Source organism: Puma concolor, chromosome D1 (assembly GCF_028749965.1).
Source record: "Puma concolor isolate L17-30 chromosome D1, mPumCon1.1.hap2, whole genome shotgun sequence".
In the NCBI taxonomy this organism is placed as follows: Eukaryota; Metazoa; Chordata; class Mammalia; order Carnivora; family Felidae; genus Puma; species Puma concolor.
The window spans coordinates 13,175,639-13,195,006 of NC_141676.1; the positions used below are offsets into that span (position 1 = coordinate 13,175,639).

Consider the following 19,368-nt stretch of genomic DNA (forward strand, 5'->3'; position numbering starts at 1 on the left):
ACAGTCCAGGAGCTGGGTATCACTGTTATCCCCACTCTACAGATGAGGAAGCCCATACTTGGGGTAAGAGATTCGGCCAAGGTCACAGGGCTAATAGAGGGCAGAGGTGGGTCCAAGTCAGGTCTAACCATCCACCCGTCCTCTCTTGCCTCCCTCTGTGTGTTGTGCTGATCACAGGATGAGTGTGGCAGGCCCTGAGGGGGACCCTGCTTCCCTGATGCCTAGTGCTGCACTCTGGAGGGCAGGCCCAAGCACCCCACCCCACCCCTTCATCCTCCAGCTGCAGGGGAAGGGCTTCTCTGATCACCGATGCCACAAACCCTGGTTGGGGGATCCCGTCGGCACTCTCCCTACCTTGCCCCAGCATCTGGGCATCCACATAGCGCCCTGGGGGTAGGGGACTGTACCTGGGGTGGGGTCACATAATCAGACACGTCCATGACTCTGTTGGCATAGCGTCCAAAGCCCTTGACCTTGGTTACGACGGAGGACTCAATGGCTGTGTCCCGCACCTGGTAAGCCTTCTCGTGTAAGAACACCCACCTGGGCAGAAGAGCAGGGATGGAGAGCAAGAGAAGAGGGTCTAGGCCCATCAGACAGAGGCCAGGAGAGGCTTCCTTCCCCAACATTAGACGGCACAGGGTCTGGCCCTGTGGCAGGGGGAAGGCCTGTGCTGGAGGGGAGAGACCTCGCCCTGTGTTGGCTTAGAGTTTTCCCATCTTTCCTGTTTACTGCTTCAGGACCACTTTTAGACTTTTTCCCCTCCCCTGCACCCCCATCGTGAAATTTTAATACTACAGATATCAGCTTATGTACAGTATGTATATTTGTATTTTATACATAAAAATCTCAAGGATAGGTTTTCACCCCCTTGGGGGCAGCATCGCCCCCTTGAGGGCGACATCGTCCCTTTGCCAACGCATCGTCATTCCCGCTGACTCAGAGGCCACCTCTTTGGCAGGCGACTGGAAAGAGGAGGGGCAGGATCCCCTGCCCTGAGCATCCTACACCTCTGACCCTGAGCACCCCAGGCTTTGCTCGTGGGTGAGCCTAAGTGCCGGCACATAGTAGGTGTGCGGTAAACAAGTCAGTGAAGGCATCTGGGAGCTGGACACTTGGTAGAGTCTCCACCTGTGCAAGCGCCAGATGAAGCTAGAGGAGGAGGGGAGGAGCGGCTCACTACCCCGCAGGTAGAAGGAGTTGGGTTAGCAGGCGGCGGCCGCTGACCTCATTCCTTGGACTGTGCTGCCACCCAGTGGAAGTTTACCTGTACTGCCTTCTTCTTGCCGCTTCAAGCCATTAACTTGGGCCAGGATCAGGGCGGGCTCCCACTCTTCCACCTCCGCCTCTCTCCCCGGACTCCCGGACCCTCGCAGCCTTCCCCAGCAGCAAGAAGGGCCTGCAGGCCGCTCTTCCCTCTGCACTCCTGCGAGAGCCCTCAAGGCGCGAGCCACTCTTGGCCTCAATAGCACACTCCCAGTCTGTAACCAGTCCTATTAGCTCCGGACAGCACACGGGGAGGCAGATGCCGTCACTGTCCCCATTATACAGATGAGGAAGGGTCATCACACGCATTTGGAAAATGCTTCACACTCCTAGTTTTGGAGAAACACTGGTGACATCTCGTGGAATCCAGGAATGCACTTTGGGAATTGCTGGATTAGGGTCACTTTCTGCATGCTAACCGAGGACGGCACAAGGTTGGGGTGGCCCATCAGATGAGGATGAACAGAAGGAAGGAACTGGAGGCTGTGTGTTGTGGAAAGCACAAAGCTGGGGAAGGGTCAGGCTGGGAAGCTGACCTGAGGACTTTATAAGCAGGGGGTTAGGATTTCAGGCCCGGGAGTTTTCCAACCCCGGAAGGTTGTCTAAGAATGGGCTGCTATGGGAGGTGGTGAGCTCCACGTGCCTGGGAAGACTCAAGGAGATGTTTTCAGTTGAGAGGGGGTATTGGACTGGATGACCTCTGGAGTCCCCATAGCGGGGAACAGCTCCGGGGTCATGCTGGGGGTCACAGTCACTTGTAGGATGGGCACCTACCTGTCCTGTTTATGTGAACACAGGCTGACGTTTGCAAGAGACTCTTTGTGCAGTTTTCAGTGAGGGGGCTGGGAGTTACCCCATAATGGGGCTTCCCTCATGGGTCTGAATTCCAAATGCTCTCCTGAGTGGGACAGAGGGGGTGGGGTCACAGCCAGCACTGGCGGGTGGCTCCCAACCTGTCACCTGTTTTATTGTTGCCGCCTTATAGCAGGCAACATCCTGATTAATGCAGCCTTAGGAGTTGTTCATATGCTTGTACAGGGCTCGAACACCCTGCCTGTATGGACATCCGTGGTGTTGTATGCTTTACTTTCTTTTTCTTTTTTCTTTTTTGCAAGGGGAGGGGTTTCATCAAGGTCTCGTAAGAAAATCTCACACACAAATCTCATCCACCACCTGACGTCCAAATGAGTGTTATCAGCTTACGGCTGGGGCCCTGCCCAGTGGAAGGAGTGAGGCCAAGGGCCCAGGTCTCCCTGCTCCCAGCTGAGCTCACCACTGCCCCAAGTAGAAGCCACAGTCACAATACGCCGTCTGGAACCTCAGTGTGCCTGGCCACAGAATGGCCACATCTCTGAGCAGTGATCTAATGACAAGGTTTCCTAAGACCCCTTGCCCTGTCCATAAAGCCCAGGAACATCTGCTGATGAGAAGCGGGGTTCAGATCATCACCTAACCAACACAGCCTGCTGAGTGCTCTGTGCGGTAAGGGTTCCCTGAGTCCTTACCACAACCCAGGGAGACATTTTTGTCAGTACTATTATTTTTTTATGCTTGTTTATTTTCGGGGGAGAGAACGAGTCGGGGAGGGGCTGAGAGAGAAGAGGACAGAGGATCAGAAGTGGGCTCCGCGCCGACAGCAGAGAGCCCGTTATGGGGCTCGAACTCATGAACCATGAGATCACGACCTGGGCCGTAGTCAGAAGCCCAACCGACTGAGCCACCCAGGCGGCCCTTAGGTCACACATAAGGAACCAGAGGCACAGAGGTGTACTGACTTGCCAAGCTGAGAGGTGGGCTCCAACCTGGACAGACTGCTCGGAACCCCCTCACACCTCACACCCTGCACGGCTGGTCTTGGGGCTGCTGGCTCCTGGTCACCGGGGCAACAACTCTAGGCTTGGCAAAGTCTCAGGAGGAAGGGCCCCTAGGGCTTGGAAGAGTAATTAACCAATCTCTTTCCTCCTCCTTCTCCTCTAAAGCTCCTTCTTGTGCCCAGTGGGTAGGAGACTCCACATCAGAATTCTCTCTCTGAGTTAAATAATAAGTGGGAGAATTTCAGTGTCCCCTTGGGGCCCAAGGACATCATCAGGGCAGCTCAAAATAAGGGGATGCTTCATTTCCAGAACAGAGGGACTGAGTCTGTCTCCAGAGGCCAGGGCTGAGGAGATAGGGCAGGACTGGGCCTTCGATTCTTGGCATTTACTCTGCTACTCTGACTTATTTTTTTCTTGTGTTCCTGGTTTATTATTTATAGAGCGGAAAGCGGGTGTCAGCTCCTTGGCAGGTGGGATGTGTGGGATGGAGGCCAGAGCAGCATCCCAGCCCCTTCTGTCCACCCCCAAGGAGTCAGGGAGGAGGCTGGGGAGTGGGCGTGGAGGGTGTGTGTGTCTGGAGGAGAGGGGTCTCTAAGGAATGTGTGAGCCGGGGGGAAGGGGAAGGTGTGCTGGGGAGTCCATGAAATGATCATAGCTGCCATCTATCACTGACTCTCCCATTTCAGGCAAAGCACTTGACATAGCAGCTCGCCTCGCCATACCTCCCTGGGGCGGACATTCCTAAACCCATTTTTCCAGATATGAGGCCTGAGACTTAGAGACATAAGGTGACCCGTCCAAGCCCCACTCATAGTTGTGTCAGAGCGAGGCTTCTAACCAGAGGCTCTTCCTTCCATGGCCTCCCCTTCATGGGGTGTGGAGAGGGGAGAAGGAGACCAGAGTGAAAACCACTCCTCTCTCTGCACCTGTAACGTGGGAGGTTCCAGAAGGTCTTCCCACCATACTTGCCACCTAGTGTCCCACGGGGTGCCTAGGGTGCCTCCAGCGGGGGAGGATGGGGTGGTGGGCCAAGAAGGTGGAATTTCAGGCCCTTCTCTCTAAATGAGAGCAGCTTCCCTTTTAACTGCTGTATGTATTGAGCTTCTTTATAAGATTCAAAATGAGGCTGGATATTATGAACCAAATGGGGCAGCTGTGCAAATAGTGAGTCTACGGATTGGGCCGCGCAGGGGGAGAGAGGGATGGGGAGAGCAGGGCTGTGAGGGGTCCGAGACACCATCAGCCACCGCAGGTCCTTCTGATGATGAAGCACCAAAGGGCGGGGGGTGCCCCTCTGTCAGTTTGCAGGAAGGCACTTCCTTCAAGGAGGTCCTGCAAACCAGCCATGGAACCACCAGCACTTCTGTAAACTCAGTCCCCAGGGATCTCCTATTTCCTCCTCAGCTCCCCAGAGTATCCCAAAGAGAGACTGGCTCTTAGGAAGTCCCACCCCACAGAGGAGACAGGGGATTGCCACTGGGGCCCAGGAAGTCCACATGAGAAACACCAGGAAAGTCTTGGCCTCTCTGTGCACCTGGCTGGGTAAAGGAAACCAGGGATGAAGTGGTGTGAACCCCAGACAAGCAGCCGAGGTTGGAGCAGGGGTGAGAGCATACGTGCAGACGATAAGCTGGTGTGTTACTGCAAATGCATAAGAGGAATGGCTGGCTCATGTTACACGTGTCCTAGTAAGGTTGTGCATCTGGTCTACCTCGCAGGGATGATATGGCAGAGATTCAAGTGTTAGTTACATGTTACTATCACAGCATTAAAAATCCTTCCAAATTCTACTGTGTCCAAGCCATCCTCCTCTCTCTCCCTATGACTGCACCACCCTTAACGGATTATCCTGTGTCCATTCCTACCCACTCCAATCCCTTGGCATATGAGCCAGAATGATCTTCCCAATTCAGATCTCATTTGTCCGTCTCCTCTCTCTCTCCCCCTCTCCTTCCCTCCCTCCCTCCCTCCCTCCGTCTCTGTCTCCCTGTCTCTGTTTCTCTGTCTCTCTGTCTCTCTGTCTCTCTCTCTCACACACACACACACACACACACACACACACACACACACACACTTCCCATCCATTGTCCTTCTGTACGAATGAAAGCTCTGAGGGTGTCTGAGGTCTGGCTGGGTCTGTGATCCCACCCCTATCTCACGCCACACTCACCTTTGCTCCTTCTGCTCCAGCCGTAGAGACCTTCTTTTCTTCTCCGCATTTGCCAGGCCCTTTCCCTTTGCAGAGCTGGGTTTCTCTGCCTTGAATCCTCTTCCTTCCCTTTCCCCCACCCTGGGTTGTTCTTACGTGTCCTTCAGATCCTTGGGCACCACACCTCCAGAAAACCTTGTCTTAGCTCCCCAACCAGGTCAAATACCTCCATGCTGGCAGCTCTCTTAGCACCGTGTGCCTCTTCTTCAAATCATGGGCCTTGGTTGAAATTTTACATTTGTTCTTGGAGATAGTTTGATTAATGCCCATCTCTTGCACTGTAAGCTCCATTAGGGTGAGGGCCCTGTCTGCTTTTGCCCACCTTTCTGTCCTTGGTGCACAATGCCTGGCATGAAGAAATGCTCAGTAAATTTCTGCTAAATTAATGACAATGGATCATGAAGTCCTAATGGTGCATGGGCTCACGTGCACAGAGATGGGGCTCAGGCCAGGGGGCTGGGCTGCAGACTGCACGGATGTAACTGGAAAGAGCTGCTCCATGGGGAGCTGTCAGGCTGGGAGATGGATGGGGCTGGATATCAAGACGCGGAAGAGCCTCTCCTGTTTGTTCCTGCAGGCTGAGCTCCAGCACTGAGGATCAGAGCATCAGATCGTATCACAATGAGGAAGAGACAGGGGCAGGGGGAGAGCAGAGCAGACTGGCCCAGGAGGCGCTGTCTACCCTCCATCAACCTTCTGCCAGAGCCAACAGAGCCAGGAATGTGCTGAGGCAGCTTTGGGATCCACCTGGACCACCATACCGTCTCGTCTCGGCTATAAACAGTCACAGCATCGTATATACATGTGAACATGGAACAGTTAAGAACCAACTTCCAGCCAGACTCTGGAGATGCCGACATGGAACACTGGCAAACATTGTATCTCACAAAACCTCCCAGTTGCAAGTAAACTTCAACACTGCTTATCCTACCCCTTCTCTCATATCCCGGAGAGGAGCACTGGATGCATAGCCTGGTCCAAACGGGCACATAAGTGAAGGCTACTGGCTCCCACAAAGCACGCAAAGCAAAAAAAAAATCCCTTAAGCCACGTCTGCCTGCTTTTCCGAGCACACGCTCACACCCTGCTCTGACCTTTCAGGCAAGGAGGCCCACGCACGCACAGCTCCAGCTCACACATGCACCGGAGGTCCCCTTTCACTTGCTTGAATTCACTCATGACAGGTGTCACTAGCTAGCTGTCTCTCACACGCAGAGCCATTGTCTCAAGGAACAGCATTGTCTCAAGGAACACCATGAGACTAGAGACTGGCACACCAGGAAAGAAAACTTGAGAGGTTTCTGCCTGTCATTTCTGGTGCCCCATCGGTGCGCGCAAATGACCACAAGAAAGACAGAACCTGTGTTTTCTCCCCAGCCATTGTCTGTTTCATGGCCCTTTGTGTATATATGTGTGTGCGTGTGTGTGTGGGGGGGGGAGTGCATGCCTTTAAAGGTGGGCACTGGGAGGGGGTCTTCTGACCACTGGCTCTTAAGCAGCCCCCAGGACGGGTTATATGGTACAAAGTCAGGTAGCAGTAGAGAACATTCGCTTTCTGACAAAGGGGAGTGTTTCTGGATTCATGAGGAGGGCTCCTGTATCGTGTTCAAATGGCCACCTTTCCCCTGAGCAACTCTTCCCTTGAGTGTTATTTGTGCCTGTGTCTCTCCTCCTCACCAAAGAGCAGACCCCCTGCTTTGTCCTACCTTCTAGGAGGAAGGGCTTCTCCCCTGGCCCCATTTTTTCACCATCGCCCCAAAGCCAGGAAGGGAATCCCTCATTCCAAAGTGGTTCAGTTCCCTCCTTCCCACCCCACCATCAACCGGATCAAACCAGCACTGTCTCCCCTATTTCAGTGCCTTCCCTTCCCCTTTCCTGTGCTCCGTCGTCTTTTTAGGACCCCAAAGCACTGGTTGAGGAGAATGGGAAGATGTATGTGTGGGGGGTCTCTTCTCTGGTGGGGGCAGGATAGAAGGGAGAAGCGAGATGGTCACCTGGGACTTCTCCTGGTGGAGGGCGTGGTAGCAGGGCAAGAACTCACTCCTTGGGGTGTGTGCCTAGAAACCACCCTCTGATTCCCGAGGATTTACTGGGGAAAAGAACTCATCTGGGGACCAGATCCCTGATGGGAGTGGCCGAGTCCAGTCCATGGGACACGGCTCCTTAGAAGAGACTGCTTCCTCCAACAGAGAAGCCCAGGCCGCTGGACAGCAACAACACCGAGGGGACACCAGGCAGCCCTCCCCTGCCAGGACCCGAAGGCCCACAGGACTCACCCCACGAAGTAGGAGATGATCAAAAGCTGGACTGCTCGGTTGATGACCCCAATGGTCCAGCTTTTCACAACCACTGACTTGGTGGTCTCGTAGGTGAAGAAATCTGACACGCAGTTCATGCTGAGAGAGCACTCAGGGGCCACTGAGAAGGGACCCAATGGTGGCCTCAGGAGGGAGAGGTCCTCAGGACAGGGAGACAGAGATCAAAGCCTGGAGGGGACAGCTTGGAGGGGCTTGAGGAACGGGTGGGGAGCCTGTTCCTTTAAGTCAGGCAACCCTAGCTCAGTGCCCAGGCTCTCTCTGCTCTTGATACTCTGGGCTGCCAAGAGTCCAAGGCCAGGGAGGGGGGACCCCCTTTTAGTTCGTCTCCACCCCACTCCCCTGTGATGTCACGGCAGGGGTGGGGTCTCCAGTCCCAGGCTCCTGATTGCCTGGGATGCAGCTGGCTAGGGCCCTCTGGGACTCGTGTTTTATCTGCACTGTCTACCCTTTCTGTTCCGTTCTCTTATGCCGCATCTTTATTCCAGCTCACCAGCTGCTTCATGCTCTTCTTAAAGCCCCTTGAAACGTCCCATCCCCCAGGCATCCAGCAGCCTTTCCTGGGCTGAGTGCCCCCTTCATTTGTGAGTGTCCTCCTAAGGTCGCTTGGTTTTGCAGCCATCTACTCCTTTCTTGAGTTGCCTCCAATAGCATGGGTCAGTGGGGAAGGGTCTCTTGAATATTCCTCTTGACCTTCTGGGAGGAGTGAGTAAAGAGTTACATGGTTCACGTTCCTAACTCAAGCTGGCAGTGGCCCACAGTCTATCTGCAGCCTGACCTTATCACCTTGGGGTGTTTTGTTTTGCATTGTTTTACTGTGAGTTTACTTGTCTGAACCTTTTGTTTCATATTATGCTCCTGGAAGGCTGGGGCTGTTTCTATCTTGCTTCCTAGTCTCCTCAAATCCTAGAACTGAGTTGGAGCTCAATATATATTTACTGAATGTATGTCGCTAGATAGTGCTGGAATGGCCTTTACTCAGAGGTTAAAGTCATGAATTCAGGGAGCAACAGTGCATTCTGTCTTTTATCCCAGGATTGAGTTAGCAAGCTGGCATAACTAAATCAGATTAGCGGGGAAGTCTTGAATTTAAATATTGTGTCCTAACGTCTTCGTGCAGGACACATATTACCAATCATTCCGGATGTAGAGTCACCGTGATTAAGAGAGAAGGGAAGTGGACGGGGGTAAGGAGATTTGGGACCCTGGGCAAATCCTCTTTGGGCCTCAGTTTTCCCATCTGCAAAGGGAAGTCATAGTGGTCAAACTCAAACATCTCTGCCAGGAGGCCAGACCTCCTCTGATTTTACCAGATGTGCCCTACGACTATATTGGTTGGGGGGGGGGGGGGGGGACGCGGCTTCCGAGATCCCACGCTGCTGGGGTTTCGAATCAGCGCCGCCTCTCAGGGGAATCTAACACGAGCACTTGAACTTGATACTGCCACGTGCCAGTCTCTTCCAGGCGACCCCTATACTGCAGTCTGGGGTGTGAAATTTTTGGGCGCCGTGAACTCCTTTCAGAGCATCCAGTCCCCGACGTCAGGGGAGAGCGGTACAAGTCACCGTGACACCGACACCCAGGAGCCAACCAGGAGCCGGGCGGGTCACCTCTCTCCGCAACTCGAAATATTTTTCTTCTTGTACCCAGAGACTCCTTTCTACTCCACAGAAACTGCTCCTGTGCAAGACAGAGGGACAGACAGGCATACGCAATCTGTGGCAAGTCTAACAAGATAAAACTACGCAATTTCCCTCCAGAACTTAGTCCTCCACTGGAGAGATGTAATTTTTAAAGAAAGAGCCCCGAGCGCTCCCATCTTTTTGTCAGGTTCGCGCCGCGCTGCTTCCTCGCGGATCCCCTTCTCTCAGGTCCTCCAGGGCGGCCGACGCTCTATACGACACCCTCGTAGGCGGGCCGGACTCACGTCTCTCTAGCCAGCTCGTCCTCTCTATGGTCCGTGCACGGCTTCCGGTGGCGGGACGCGGGGCCGCGCACGCGGGAAAAGCTTCCCCAGCGTCCCCCCCCAAGTCCCCCTTGTCCCCGTCCCCCCTCCCGCGTCCCCCAGCGCGCCCACCGCCCGCACCTGGGCCGTAGCGAGGCTGCATCTTGAGAAGGTGGGTGGTCTCCGGCCCCGTGTCCCCGGAGGGCGCGGGCCCCGCTCCCCCGCGGGACGCTCAAGATGGACCGTTCCGCGTTCGAATCCACGGGCAGCGGGCGAATCCATTTTAGGGGGAGGGGGAACCGTGGGTCCCGGGCCGTGGCGCGGTGGGAGCGCTGGGAGAGAAACCTTGCGCTCGGAGCTGGGTCCGGGCGCGGGCCAAGTGCAAACTCCGGGCAGGATCCGGGTTCTGCTACTCGTTGCCATGGCTCCCGGCGGAGCGCCCGGAGAGGGTTGTGGCCCGGGTGTGAGCGCTCCTCCAGGCCGGGTTCTCCAGCCCCTGCGGGGCCTGACTCCTTGAGAAGTCTGCAGGGCCTGCCTGTAGGTTCCCAGGTAGAGGATATCCTGAGACATCCCAGGCTCAGCCAGGGGTTGCCCCCTGGCTCCGTCCATGGGTCGAGTGAGGTGTCGTCTTTGATGTTTCTCCGTCTCCCTCTTGAATTCAGATTCCCAGCCTGCTGAGTATCTGCACACTCAGCCGGGAGTTGGGGCCCAGCTCCCAGTGGAGGCCACCAGGGGCACATCAGTATGGCGGAAACACTGGAGTTCAACGACATCTATCAGGAGGTGAAAGGCTCCATGGTAAGAAGAGCTTGGGTTTTTAGTACAGGCCAACACAGGGAAGGACAGTAGACTTTTTGTCCATTTGCAAGAGCTTGCTTTGCTGACGTTGCTACTTTGGAAAAGGAGTCCGAATATAACGTAGTCGGTGTTTTGCCAACAGAAAGCAGTGTGTATAGATCTTCCTCGACTTCCCTTATGTCCCTCCAAACCCACTGTAAAGTGAAAATCCCCTTTAAGTCAAAAATACACTTAATACGTGTAACCTGACGAACATCCTAGGTTAGTCTAACCTACCTTACGCAGGGTTTCAGAATGTTTACATGGGCGTACAGCTGTGCAGAATCCTCAGACACAGAGCCTACCTTATAATAAAGTTTGAACACCCCACGTGGTTTATTGCATACTGTCGTGAAAGTTAAACAATGGGTAGAGCACGGTCAGTCAGAGCGCGTGTGTTGGTTGTGGACGCTGGTGATCGTGGGGGCTGACTGGGAAGCCATGCCTCGCTGCCACTGCCCCGCATCATGAGAGAGTGTACCACATGCTGCTCGCTTGGGAGAAGACACAAATTCAAAATTCAGATAACGGTTTCTGTTGGACGTGTATCATTTTCACACCGCCGTCAAGTTGAAAAATTGTTAAGCGGAGCCATTGTAATTCAAAGACCGACTGTATAGGAATCCCAGGATCTGAGCTTGAGAGGGACCGCTTGTCCTGCTCAGTCCCGAGCGCTGAAACCGAGGACTCGCAAGGGTTTTGGATGCCGGCATTTGGTGTTAGCATCCAGATTTCCTGGTTATTTGTCTCTTCTTTCTGACTCTCGCCCCTGCAGCTATTGGTCCCACATCTGTATCTGGCCAGCCCAGGATAGGTGTTGGGTGGGACTGTCTGAGCCCGGTACACCTGTGCGTTGTACCCTTCCATTTGGGCCTGTTTTTCCAACAGAATGATGGTCGGCTGAGGTTGAGCCGCCAGGGTATCATCTTCAAGAATAGTAAGACGGGCAAAGTGGACAACATCCAGGCTGGGGAGTTGACAGAAGGCATCTGGCGCCGTGTCGCCCTGGGCCACGGACTGAAACTGCTTACAAAGAACGGCCATGTCTACAAGTATGACGGCTTCCGAGAATCGGTGAGATGTTCTGTGGCCATAAGCCCTTTTTACTATGCCATCTTGTTTGTTTTTGATCTAGAAAGAGTTGGGGCTCCTTTGAGCAGGGCCTTCGAGGCCGTTAAGCAGTGTTCAGCTTTGGGTGTCTTGTGCTTTGACTCCAGAAGCTTTTCTATCGTTATAGATTTTTGGTGGTTTCTGCTCATTGCCTTTATCCAGATTCAGAGTCTTAGTGCTTTAGTTTGAGTTTTCTTTTTCCGTTTTGAACTGCTCGAGTCAAAGGTCTTACTCCGTTTTTTCTCTCTCGTTAAAGCAGTACTTCTATAAAGTCAGAGGGCACTGTGAGGCCTATAACCAGAAATGTTATTCATATACTTTCCTCCTCCCCTGGTCTGAGGGTCTGGTCCTCGGCAACAACTTCTTTCAACAGCCTGGGTTTCTGATAGAAAGGATACTGAAGCAGTTTCTCACAGATAATCCCAGCATGCTTAAGTTTGTGTTAAGGCCACCGGGGTTTACAGGGATTGCTCTCTCCCCTCTACCCACAGGAGTTTGAGAAACTCTCAGATTTCTTCAAAACTCACTATCGTCTTGAGCTTATGGAGAAGGACCTCTGTGTGAAGGGCTGGAACTGGGGAACGGTGAAGTTTGGTGGTGAGTCCTGGGAAGACTAAGGTTTGGAGGAGAAGGTCCGATGAAGGATGTCAGCCTTTACCTTGTTTTGCTCCTTTCTGCTACTATTTCTGGTTTCTTGTCAGTTTATAATTAATCATACACTCAACAAAAATTTTTTTAATGTTTGTTTATTTTGAGAGAGAGGCAAAGAGCGCGCGAGCAGGGGAGGGGCAGAGACAGAGGCAGAGAGAGAAAGAATCCCCATCAGGCTCCGTGCTGCCAGCACAGAGACCGACTCAGGGCTCGAACTCACGAACCGTGAGATCATGACCTGAGCCAAATTCAAGAGCTGGACGTTTAACCGACTGAGCCACCCAGGTGCCCCTATAGTTCATCATATATTTATTAAGGACGAAGGGGGTATGAGGCAGTGTGCCTCGTCTTGGGGGGACAGTGTGAACAGAACAGCCCCAGGCCCTACCCTCAGGAGGTCAGCAGTCTGGTGGGAAGGCTGTTTCTGCACACCTTGAGGGAAGGAGCTTGTGGTCGATAAGCCCTTACCCCTCAGGGCAGCTGCTTTCCTTTGACATCGGTGACCAGCCGGTCTTTGAGATCCCCCTGAGCAACGTGTCCCAGTGTACCACAGGCAAGAATGAGGTGACACTAGAATTCCACCAGAACGACGATGCAGAGGTCTCTCTCATGGAGGTGCGCTTCTATGTGCCTCCCACCCAGGAGGATGGCGTGGACCCTGTTGAGGTGAGGCCTCCCCTCTTTGCCTTGGGAGCATATGGTGCTGAGCAGGCCCTGGCCTGCCTGGGAGCAGGTCGCCGCTGCCTGACTACCAGTGTGCACTTCTGCAGGCCTTTGCCCAGAACGTGCTGTCCAAGGCGGATGTGATCCAGGCCACTGGAGACGCCATCTGCATCTTCCGGGAGCTGCAGTGTCTAACTCCCCGAGGCCGTTATGACATTCGGATCTACCCCACCTTTCTGCACCTGCACGGCAAGACCTTCGACTACAAGATCCCCTATACCACCGTGCTGCGTCTCTTTCTGCTGCCTCACAAGGACCAGCGCCAGATGTTCTTTGTGGTAAGCAGAAGCCCGTGGGGGTGGATCAGCCTGGTTTGTGCCCGAGTCTTTAGGAGATGGATCTTGCCGGTGTTCGGTTCGTCAGCAGTTCTCGGGGTGCTAAACCTTGTCGGCTCTTCCTTACCAGATCAGCCTAGATCCCCCCATCAAGCAGGGCCAAACCCGTTACCACTTCCTGATCCTCCTCTTCTCCAAGGATGAGGACATCTCCTTGACTCTCAACATGAACGAGTGAGTGTGTCCCTGAACCCTTGTCCCCTGCTGTCCTGGCAGGAGACCGGCGTGCTGTTAGAAGGCAGCAGTGCTTGTGACCTCGCATTCCTCTGTTTGCAGGGAAGAGGTGGAGAAGCGCTTTGAGGGGCGGCTCACTAAGAACATGTCAGGATCCCTGTACGAGATGGTCAGCCGGGTCATGAAAGCCCTGGTCAACCGCAAGATTACAGTCCCAGGCAACTTCCAAGGGTGAGAGTGCTGGTCTGGGCTCTGGCCCGCCTAGGGGGCACTGTGCTGGGAACCTCATCTCTTGGAGGTCCGGTTGGGTCTGACCATGATGGGTGTCAGCTGTCTCCTTAGGGGTCAGCCTAGTGAGGTTTCCTCACGCGAGGGCCTGAGGACACTCATGTCACTGCTGAGAGAGGTGCCTTTGGCTCTGTGCCACCTGCTGCTGAGGTAGGCACTGACTGGGCTCCCCACATCCTCCGCCAGGCACTCAGGGGCCCAGTGCATTACCTGCTCCTACAAGGCGAGCTCAGGACTGCTGTACCCCCTGGAGCGGGGCTTCATCTACGTCCACAAGCCCCCCGTGCACATCCGCTTCGATGAGATCTCCTTTGTCAACTTCGCCCGCGGCACCACCACCACTCGCTCCTTTGACTTTGAAATTGAGACCAAGCAGGGCACCCAGTACACCTTCAGTAGCATTGAGAGGTGAGGGCTTCCGCCAGTCACTTCCTAGGCATTCTGGGCCTGTGACTCTTCCCCAACTTTTCAAGCCTTGAGCAGAATTTTTCTTTTGCGTCCCTGGAATTTGGTCCTTCTTGGAGGAAAGCCTATCACTTTCTGTACTTAGATTGTTTCCCATATTAGGTGTCTGGTACTAGCCCTTCTTCTCCACTCCCCCTATGATGGAAATGCTATCTCTCCCTTTCCCGGAATGAGCTTTGTGCCCGGGAAGAGAGTAGCTAATGTTTATTGAGTGCTCACTGTGGGCTGAGCGTCTTACAAACATCTTCAGGCTGAGTCTTCATAACAACCTGTGAAGTACGAAATTCAGACTAGTACAAAGATGAGAACGTCCCTTTCCCTGATGTTCTACCCCTGCCCTGGGCATATCTGGTGCCTAGGTACACACCCTTCCCCGTCCTTTCTTTCCCAGATGCTTGACACTGCAGGTTCCTTTGAAGACTAGTGTCTGACTCTCCCTCACCGCTGCCCCCAGGGGTCTGTGGGCTGTTAGGTTGGGCAGCGTGCTCGCCAGCTGCAGGCCCCACAGTCCGCCCTGGCTGATGGGTGTCGGACCAGCTCCAGGCCCCACGGTCTGCCCTGACCGACGGGTGTCGGACCAGCACACGATGCACCCCTGCGTCAGCCCCTCCATCTAGTAACATGGTGCCTCTCCCCACACAGGGAGGAGTATGGGAAACTGTTTGATTTTGTCAACGCAAAAAAACTCAACATCAAGAACCGAGGATTAAAAGAGGTATCTGTGTGTGTGGAAAGGATGACCCTCTTCTCCTGTCGGGGGTGGGCAGGGATGGATTCTCCTGGCTTTTTCTTCACTCTCTCTTTTCTTCTTACCCTTATAGAAAAAAGAGGTGCGTGTGACCCTTCCCCCCTCCTGGTGCAGGTTTCCTCAGCATGACCTTAGAGCAGCCTCTGCAGCCCCTCAGGAGCCCCCAGCGGGCCCGGGAGTGGGAGGGGCTGGGACTAACCCAGTTGGCAGGAAGTCCTCGGGCATCGGCCCTGCATGTTGGCTGTGTGTGGACATTCCGGCCCCAGGGTCTTCTGGGAGCTGGTCTTACTCACAGGCATGGGGGTGTGCTTTTGAGTGTACAGGGCTTCTGCACCAGGGTGAGCCGGCCCTCACTCGCCTCTCTTCTCTGGCTAGGGCATGAACCCAAGCTACGACGAGTATGCCGACTCTGATGAGGACCAGCATGATGCCTACTTGGAGCGGATGAAGGAGGAGGGCAAGATCCGGGAAGAGAATGCCAACGACAGCAGCGATGACTCAGGAGAAGAAACCGGTGGGCTAGCCTTGGCGGTGCTGGGGCTGGGGGTACCAGTGGGCTAGCCTCGGCGGTGCTGGGGCTGGGGGCGGTCAGACTCTTGCCTGGGGCCAGAGCTGGGTGTCTGGGTAGGGGCTGGGGTCTCCGTATGGGGTGATGCTGATGCATCCCGTGTTCTTCTTCAGATGAGTCATTCAACCCAGGTGAAGAGGAGGAAGACGTAGCAGAGGAGTGAGTTTTGGTTCCATTCACGGGGGTGAGGTGGAGGCCTGTAAGCTTGAGGGACCAGAAGATATCTGGACATTTCTCGTGTCCCAGCATTAGCTACTGACCCAGGGTGGGAACGTGACCTCCAATGAGGTAACACCCGGAAATGCTTTCAAAATCGTCCAGGGCTTTGCAAGTGCAAGGCACGTCGGAAAGCCAAAAAAGCAGTGGGGAGAAAATGGCACTAAGAGCCAGTGCTTGCCCACTCACTAGCTGGGAGTGTTGGGGTCGGTTGCTGAATCTGTGTATTTTATTTTATTTCTTAAAATGTTTTATTTATTTTTGAGAGAGAGGGCATGAGCAGGGGAGGGGCAGAGAGAGAGGGAGACACAGAATCTGAAGCAGGCTCCAGGCTCTGAGCTGTCAGCACAGAGCCCAACACTGGGCTTGAACTCATGAACTGTGAGATCATGACCCAAGCTGAAGTTGGCAGCTTAACCAACTGAGCCACCCAGGTGCTCCTCCCTGTGTATTTTAAAGAACCTAATTATATGGGTATGGATGGACTTGGACTGAAGTTAGTTTTCCTGTTTCTTTTCCTTTTCTTTTAAAGTAATCTCTACACCCAGTGTGGGGCTTGAACTCACAACCCTGAAATCAAGAATCGTATGCTCTCCCGACTGAGCCCCGACTGAGCCCACTGGGCGGCCCTAGATTTTATTTTGTTATATTTACTTACAAAAAATTTTCCCTTTTCTATAATGATTGTCCCTTCATCACAAAAGACTCTAGGGTGGATTAAGACAAGTAGCTCAAAGGAGGTAGTGAAGAGGCCTTGGGGCATGTTCCGGGCAAGATGAGACCAAGTGTCTGTCCCCAAGAGTATGGGGGTGGAGGAGGTCGTGGGTTAGGCCTTGACCAAAGAGAGCAGCTGAAGCCTTTGTTACTTTGTGTCTCACTGGTTGACTGTTGCCATGCTGGGTGTGAAGAGGCAGGGCCGGTGTGGGGAGGGGACCCAAAGCCACCTCAGTGGAGAGGAGGAAGCAGGGTGGAGACCAATGGTGGAGGCTGTCCTGTGGTCCCGCCTCCCCTTTTCTGGGCAGGGAGCTTTAGACCCATTTCCCTCTTGCCCTGAGGCTGTGGGGTGCTGTCCTCACTCCTGGGTCTAAGCCCCCCCCCCCCCCCCCCCCCCCCCCCCGGCAGGTTTGACAGCAACGCCTCTGCCAGCTCCTCCAGTAATGAGGGTGACAGTGACCGGGACGAGAAGAAACGGAAGCAGCTTAAAAAGGCCAAGATGGCCAAGGACCGCAAGAGCCGCAAGAAGCCTGTGGAGGTACACGCTCTGGTTGGGAGGGTGTTGGGGAAGCCGTTCCCTTTGCCTTCTGTCCACCACCAGCGGGGCCTGTCAGGTGGGCCTGGGGCTGCTTTTTGTGGCCAATGAATATGGCCTTGAGGAGTATCTTCTTGGAAAGTTTTCTCTCTGGCCTTTGAGATAATTAGCTTCTGGGAGATCTGAATTAGGAGACTGGCTTCTTCTGTCCCAGGAGCCCCAGGCAGGGGGCCCCTGGTGAGCTAGGCACTGGGTACTGGGGGTAGGAAAACAGGGTTCCTGTCATTGGGAGCCCTTAGTTTAGCTCTATGCCTATTTAGTCCTTCTCCCTGTTTTTCCTCCAAGTAGGTGTTGTCAGTAATTTCTTTCGGAGAACATGGGGGTGTCTGTGAGAAATAGATGGTTGAAGGCATTTGGGTTCTTATGTAGGTGAAGAAGGGCAAAGACCCCAATGCCCCCAAGAGGCCAATGTCTGCCTACATGCTGTGGCTCAACGCCAGCCGAGAGAAGATCAAGTCAGACCATCCCGGCATCAGTATCACAGATCTTTCCAAGAAGGCAGGCGAGATCTGGAAGGGAATGTCCAAAGAGAAGAAAGAGGTGAGCGGTAGCAGAGATAGAGGGGGCAGGGATGGGCCTTTGGTGAAACTTTTCTGTATAGATTTTGCCTGTGTCAGGGAAGAGGCCTCATTCTTATCTCTTTTTTTTTTTTTTTTCGTGTGTGTGTGTGTGTGTGTGTGTGTGTGTGTGTGTGTGTGTGTGTTTGCGTGAGAGACAGGAGTGGGATCGCAAGGCTGAGGATGCCAGGAGGGAATATGAAAAAGCCATGAAAGAATATGAAGGGGGCCGGGGTGAGTCTTCTAAGAGGTGAGTGTTGGGAACAAAATGGCCCAGTGATTGCTTTTTCGACATCTATTTTTGCAGGTCTAGGTTGAGAATCAGGGTGCTGAAGATAATAGGTATGCTCTGACCGCAATAGGGCAGTGCTCCTCAAGTCTGGGTAGGCAATTACCCAAGTATGGGCAGTTTGCTAGGGAATTGCTGAAGTCACAGGATAAAGGGGGCCCTTTTCATGAGGGTCAGTTTTATTCAAAGGTATGGTGGAATTAACAAACAATTACGATGGAACATCATTCACATGAACTTTTAAAGACAAAGCAAGAGATGCCAGATAAGTCTGTGAGTGCAACTGCTTCAGGCTCCGGCCTGTGATTTTTCTGGTTATTTGCTTAGGATGCCCTCCCTTGGGGCTCTTGGGGCTGACCTGGCTGGCTGTTCGTGTTCATAGTGAGATAGCAGTGCGGCCGTGAGTGAGAAAAGTTCTGTTAAAAGTTAGGGTGGATTGGCTTTGGTGGGTGAGTCTGAAGGCCCAGACCCTTCTCCCTCTTGCTGTTATAGGGACAAGTCAAAGAAGAAGAAGAAAGTAAAGGTGAAGGTGGAAAAGAAATCAACGCCCTCGAGGGGTTCATCATCCAAGTCGTCGTCAAGGCAGCTGAGTGAGAGCTTTAAGAGCAAAGAGTTTGTGTCCAGTGATGAGAGCTCTTCTGGAGAGAACAAGAGCAAAAAGAAGAGAAGGCGGAGCGAGGTGAGGCAGGAGTTTGGGATGAGGGGCCCCTGAGGGGTGGTTGGCTGGGGGCCAGGGGCCGTGGTAGGTCTGTGAGAGTAATGAGGGGGGAAGGGAGTGCAGATTGGAGGTCTGAAGGCCAGTGCTGCAGCTCAGGGAGAGGGAGTAGGGAATTAGGGGTCCTTCCATCACTGAAAAGTGGCTCCCTGGGAGGGCAACCAGGACTCAACCTTTCTCCTTAAGAGACCTTTGATTTTCAGGACTCTGAAGAGGAGGAGCTGGCCAGTACTCCCCCCAGCTCAGAAGACTCAGCATCAGGATCTGATGAGTAGAGCAGGGGGAAATTCTCTCTTCTGGAGGTTGCCCTGTCACACCTGCAGTCTCTCCACCTGTGTTTTGGTACCAGTTTCTCCTATGAAATGTAGTCCTTGGATTTTGTGCCATCTGGACAAGCTCTTCTGGTGGGATGTGCACTTCAACTGGGGCAGCAGGGGAGGCGTTTTCCCTCTACTGCTTTCCGAGGATGGCTCTTTATAATTTGGGGAGAGATTGGGTGGGGGGCAGGGCAGTGCAGGGTGAAACACTTGGCCTGCTCTCCCGACCTTAGGGATGTAGCCGCTGCTTCTCCTGTTCAAGTTGCTGCAGCAGGGGTCATGTGCGATCAGGCCTGTAGCTCCTAACTGGGGTCTATTTCTACTTTTATTTTGTATTTCTGGTCTGTGAAAATTCAACATTTAATAAAGGGAACTGACTTTGGAAACCATGTCCTTATGCCTCCTCTCTAGCCCTGTTGTATTGTCCCCATTGTTTTTGGTGGTGTTTACCATGCTGTTGTGACTGGGCAGGGCTCTGCTGGCCAGCCGGGAAGCAAGTCTCCAGGTACATCCTGTT

The 19,368-nt window shown here is 53.7% G+C and overlaps 2 protein-coding genes across 5 annotated transcripts in view; one reads left to right on the forward strand and one right to left on the reverse strand.

Moving 5' to 3' along the window:
• P2RX3 (purinergic receptor P2X 3) overlaps nt 1-9,562 on the reverse strand; it is a 29,203-nt gene extending 19,641 nt beyond the window's left edge. Inside the window, exons 1-2 of one of the 2 annotated variants that reach the window (XM_086677389.1) lie at nt 7,566-9,562; nt 408-543 (exon numbers count right to left, since the gene is read on the reverse strand). In XM_086677389.1, the coding sequence (XP_086533515.1) occupies nt 408-543; nt 7,566-7,684 (255 nt within the window). In that variant the 5' untranslated portion in view covers nt 7,685-9,562. The remainder of the gene's footprint in view (nt 1-407; nt 544-7,565) is intronic. The other variant, XM_086677390.1, reaches the window with a different exon arrangement.
• An 8-nt stretch (nt 9,563-9,570) lies between these two features.
• On the forward strand, nt 9,571-19,240 carry SSRP1 (structure specific recognition protein 1). Of its 3 annotated transcripts, none has more exons than XM_086677386.1 (17): nt 9,571-9,721; nt 10,212-10,347; nt 11,275-11,460; nt 11,988-12,093; nt 12,623-12,813; nt 12,918-13,148; nt 13,276-13,379; nt 13,482-13,610; nt 13,854-14,075; nt 14,775-14,847; nt 15,256-15,394; nt 15,562-15,607; nt 16,787-16,916; nt 17,343-17,513; nt 17,692-17,780; nt 18,312-18,498; nt 18,738-19,240. In XM_086677386.1, exons 2-17 carry the CDS (start codon nt 10,294-10,296, stop codon nt 18,807-18,809), a joined length of 2,130 nt encoding a protein of 709 aa, XP_086533512.1. In that variant the 5' UTR covers nt 9,571-9,721; nt 10,212-10,293; the 3' UTR covers nt 18,810-19,240. The 3 variants fall into 3 exon arrangements, with proteins under 3 accessions (XP_086533512.1, XP_086533514.1, XP_086533513.1); XM_086677388.1 differs by lacking the exon at nt 9,571-9,721 and adding an exon at nt 9,884-10,086; XM_086677387.1 differs by lacking the exon at nt 9,571-9,721 and having other exon boundaries at nt 10,120-10,347.
• The last annotated feature ends 128 nt before the right edge of the window (nt 19,241-19,368 follow it).